This window comes from Piliocolobus tephrosceles, chromosome 5 (assembly GCF_002776525.5).
Source record: "Piliocolobus tephrosceles isolate RC106 chromosome 5, ASM277652v3, whole genome shotgun sequence".
NCBI classification, from domain to species: domain Eukaryota; kingdom Metazoa; phylum Chordata; class Mammalia; order Primates; family Cercopithecidae; genus Piliocolobus; species Piliocolobus tephrosceles.
This window is the reverse complement of record NC_045438.1, coordinates 38197364-38202220: the sequence shown is the minus strand read 5'-3', so window position 1 is coordinate 38202220 and position 4857 is coordinate 38197364. Positions and strand designations below refer to the sequence as shown.

The 4857-nt window shown below is 52.3% G+C and overlaps 1 protein-coding gene across 1 annotated transcript; it reads left to right on the top strand.

Moving 5' to 3' along the window:
* The first annotated feature begins 2122 nt into the window (after nt 1-2122).
* Nucleotides 2123-4548, top strand: CITED2 (Cbp/p300 interacting transactivator with Glu/Asp rich carboxy-terminal domain 2). The gene is made up of 2 exons (XM_023190971.3): nt 2123-2380; nt 2844-4548. Exon 2 carries the CDS (start codon nt 2852-2854, stop codon nt 3671-3673), a length of 822 nt encoding a protein of 273 aa, XP_023046739.1. The 5' UTR covers nt 2123-2380; nt 2844-2851; the 3' UTR covers nt 3674-4548.
* The last annotated feature ends 309 nt before the right edge of the window (nt 4549-4857 follow it).

Below are 4857 nucleotides of genomic sequence, written 5' to 3'. Positions count from 1 at the left end.
TTTCCAGGGATTTCCCAATAGTAGGTAGAACCACGGGAGCTGGATGGAGCTCCACCTTTCCTTAGTGGTTGCAAGAGGAATTTAGATTAGACATTCAAAAGCTGTTCCTTGTGTCTAAAGACACTTGCAGTATAAAGAAGGGAAAGTAAACAATCCCGCGATTTTTGAGGCTGGGGTTGACCAATATTTTAGAATCTCTTTTTTTTTTATAGGAAGTGGTGGTCCCTTCAGGTACCCAAGCCTCTGATTCGGTAAACTGCATGACCTACAGGCAAAGGTGGTGGGAGGTTAGGAGAATAGGGAATTGTTGCAACTAACAATGCAATGTGTCCTGTGCCTGTATCTCTAAAAAGTAAATATTTTTGAGATTTAAAAATTATTTGCATGCATGGTTTGCCGGAGACCCTGGAAGAGGAAAGAAGAAAAGACAAAAAGTAACAACATTTAAAAAAATATGTCTGACTAGGAAAAGACAGAGGGGTCATAGACGAAAGTAATCAGGATTGGGTCTCTTTTGCAAATTCCTGAACGGGGAGATGTATCAGAATTTCCAGACCTCAAGAAATAGGGCCTTTAAAAGTCTCGTGTGCAAGAAGGGGGAAAAAGACGAAGGGGGCGGGGAAGCGGACTCGCTCTTCGCAGCAGGAAGTCTTCAATGGCTATCGAGTTATGAAGAACAACTGCCCAGAAGTCCTTATTCGGAGCGCTAAACTCGATTTTACCACATAAAGAGCAATATAAAAGCTCAGAGCAGCCCCATCATGGTGTTGGGGAAACAACTCGGCTTCCCTATGTGAGAAAACCAGAGAGCTCTGACTGGGTAGTAGCCCCGACCTGTGTTAAGGGTTTTATTTGCAAGTCAATGAACCAAACGGGCGACCAGGCTCCATGTACCGCGTTCTGAAAGCAAGGTTATTATTATCCATTGCCCCACTGAACAATTTCACTGAAAAGGAAGAGTCCCAGTCGTGTGTGTGCGCGTGGTGCCATCCGGGACGTGCAGCTACGTGCCCACCTCCAGAACGACTTTATTTACAAAGCGATTACCATGTTATCTATTTGTTTTCCTTTTCCAGGAGCAGCAGCCTTACTCAGCCCTCGAATTTCTTAATTACAAACCCGTTTGCTTCTAAATCAACCCCAAACCGTCAGGCAGAGCCCGGAGGGAGGCTGTGCAAGTTTGCACACACCCCCACCTCCCGGATCCAGGGCAACAGCAGAAGCAAGTAACTGTGTATGTGCAAAAAGGTGGATCTGGGGACGAGGATCGCTGAGTTTGTTTACAGAGCAGAGACGCCTCAGCTCGGATGCCAAAGCTACCAAGAGCTGCAAACGCAAACTTAGCAGAAGCACACGTACCCCGGGAGCGGCGGGTGGGCCCGAAAGCGCGGACTGGAATTCCAGGGCGCGGGAGCGGGGTTGGCCGGGCCCGCGAGCGCGCTCCGTCCACCTGCAGCCGCTGCCGCTCCCCGCCCCCAGCTCCTGTCCTTGAAAGGAGTGGAGGAAAAAAATGCATCTACACGCGGTGATCTAGAGTAGGTCTACCCACTGCCCGTATGAAAACACAAAGGCACAACCTAGGAAAGGGCAGTCAGGAAAGGGCGCGTTATTTGTCCAGGTCTTTAAAACCCAACTCGAGGAAGCACAGCCATTCTTCGCAGTCTGGGGAAGCTTTTGCAAAACCGGGGAGGCAGAAGGGCACTCTGGCGGGCGGGGGCGCTGGGCGAGTCCCCTTTTCCCGTAGAGGGCCGGCCAGATCGCTGTGAGCCGAGTGAGAGAGCTGGGGGTGGGGAAGATCCAACCAGAGTGGGGCGGTGAGCTCTCCTCGTTCCTACCCGGGCAGGCGCTACCTTCGGGCGGGGCTGCCGGGGAGGATTTCCCCCATGCCTCGGGGGTGACTGAGCTAACCTCGCGTTTCTGGGCCGGGAAGAAACCAGAGTCGGGGAGCGACGGGGCGACGGGGGGGCCCCCGGGCCCCGCAGCCTCTGCGCACGTGCCGCGGGTGGCGGGGACGCGGCTCCCAGACCCGGTCCAGGGTGTCCGCGGTATTCCGGAATCCGCGTCTTGGCGCCGCCCGCCCTGGAGGCTCTCGCTCCGCCCTTCCTGAAATGCCTATATTAACTGTGGCCAAAGCCCTAAGAAACACAGCTCATTGTTGGCAGCTGCCGGGCGGTCCTGCCGAGCTGTGAGGGCAGCGGAGGGGAAATAAAAGGGAACGGCTCCGAATCTGCCCCAGCGGCTGCTGCGAGACCTCGGCGCCGACATCGCGACAGCGAAGCGTTTTGCACGCCAAGAAGGCCCCCTCTATGTGCTGCTGAGCTGGTCCTGGACCCGACGAGCCCGCCCTCGGTCTTCGGAGCAGAAATCGCAAAAACGGAAGGTAAGCGCGACGGGCGAAGCTGGCTGGGGCTCCTGCCAGCCCAGTCCTCCGAGGGCAGGGTTTGCCCGGAGGAAGAGCGTGAGGCGAAGCTGGGGAATAACAACAGGATGTGCAACAACAGGATGAGGAGGGCTGATTTAATGCCTGAAGTTCGCGGCAGGGCTACGGGGCACTTCCTTTATTAGGCCACTTCGGGGAGCAGAGGGGGTGTGGGCTCGGGTCCCCCCGCCCGATCGCAGGGGAAGGGGCTGTTTTTGCAGCGCTCGGCTATGTTATGAGTGGCAGCTCCTCCGTGGTGGCGAGCCCGGGTGCACAGGCTGCTAGTGGGATCTTGGTGGGGGGGGTGGGTTGCAGCCGACGTGCGCCCGGGAATCCTGGGGGGCAGAGGCGGGCAAAAGTGGGGTGCGCTGTGGTGGGCGACACGTGTGGCGCGGGTCTCATCGTCGGCCCTTTTCACTTCCAGGACTGGAAATGGCAGACCATATGATGGCCATGAACCACGGGCGCTTCCCCGACGGCACCAATGGGCTGCACCACCACCCTGCCCACCGCATGGGCATGGGGCAGTTCCCAAGCCCCCATCACCACCAGCAGCAGCAGCCCCAGCACGCTTTCAACGCCCTGATGGGCGAGCACATACACTACGGCGCGGGCAACATGAATGCCACGAGCGGCATCAGGCATGCGATGGGGCCGGGGACTGTGAACGGAGGGCACCCCCCGAGCGCACTGGCCCCCGCGGCCAGGTTTAACAACTCCCAGTTCATGGGCCCCCCGGTGGCCAGTCAGGGAGGCTCCCTGCCGGCCAGCATGCAGCTGCAGAAGCTCAACAACCAGTATTTCAACCATCACCCCTACCCCCACAACCACTACATGCCGGATTTGCACCCTGCTGCAGGCCACCAGATGAACGGGACAAACCAGCACTTCCGAGATTGCAACCCCAAGCACAGCGGCGGCAGCAGCACCCCCGGCGGCTCGGGCGGCAGCAGCACCCCCGGCGGCTCTGGCGGCAGCTCGGGCGGCGGCGCGGGCAGCAGCAACAGCGGCGGCGGCAGCGGCGGCAGCGGCAGCGGCAACATGCCCGCCTCCGTGGCCCACGTCCCTGCTGCAATGCTGCCGCCCAATGTCATAGACACTGATTTCATCGACGAGGAAGTTCTTATGTCCTTGGTGATAGAAATGGGTTTGGACCGCATCAAAGAGCTGCCCGAACTCTGGCTGGGGCAAAACGAGTTTGATTTTATGACGGACTTCGTGTGCAAACAGCAGCCTAGCAGAGTGAGCTGTTGACTCGATCGAAACCCCAGCGAAAGAAATCAAACCCCCAACTTCTTCGTTGTGAATTAAAAGAAACATTCCCTTAGACACAGTATCTCTCACTTTTCAGATCTTGAAAGGTTTGAGAACTTGGAAACAAAGTAAACTATAAACTTGTACAAATTGGTTTAAAAAAAATTGCTGCCACTTTTTTTTTCCTGTTTTTGTTTCGTTTTTGTAGCCTTGACATTCACCTCCCTTATGTAGTTGAAATATCTAGCTAACTTGGTCTTTTTCGTTGTTTGTTTTTACTCCTTTCCCTCACTTTCTCCAGTGCTCAACTGTTAGATATTAATCTTGGCAAACTGCTTAATCTTGTGGATTTTGTAGATGGTTTCAAATGACTGAACTGCATTCAGATTTACGAGTGAAAGGAAAAATTGCATTAGTTGGTTGCATGAACTTTGAAGGGCAGATATTACTGCACAAACTCTGCCATCTCGCTTCATTTTTTTAACTATGCATTTGAGTACAGACTAATTTTTAAAATATGCTAAACTGGAAGATTAAACAGATGTGGGCCAAACTGTTCTGGATCAGGAAAAGTCATACTGTTCACTTTCAAGTTGGCTGTCCCCCCTGCCCACCCCCCGCCCCCATATGTACAGATGATAATAGGGTGTGGAATGTCGTCAGTGGCAAACATTTCACAGATTTTTATTTTGTTTCTGTCTTCAACATTTTGACACTGTGCTAATAGTTATATTCAGTACATGAAAAGATACTACTGTGTTGAAAGCTTTTTAGGAAATTTTGACAGTATTTTTGTACAAAACATTTTTTTGAAAAAATACTTGTTAATTTATTCTATTTTAATTTGCCAATGTCAATAAAAAGTTAAGAAATAACTTGTTTTCCAGAAGTCATTTGGGAGTGATTGTTACCTTTGGTGGCTTTTTTCCCCGTCTTTGAGTTGACCACCTTATTGATGAGAGTAAGCATTCCAAAGGATAAATTACAGGACACTAAAACAGGTCATGATGAGCTTAAGCGGAGAGCAGGATTTAACATAATTGGCATAATGCTTCATTGTTATCATTGTAACATGCCTCTTGGTGTGCTTTAATCAAAAGCTGCAAAGTTGTCACAGTGCTTTTTTTTTTTTTTTCCTTAATTGCCATCATATCAAGTGTACTCCAGAGTTAGAAAGGTTTGCA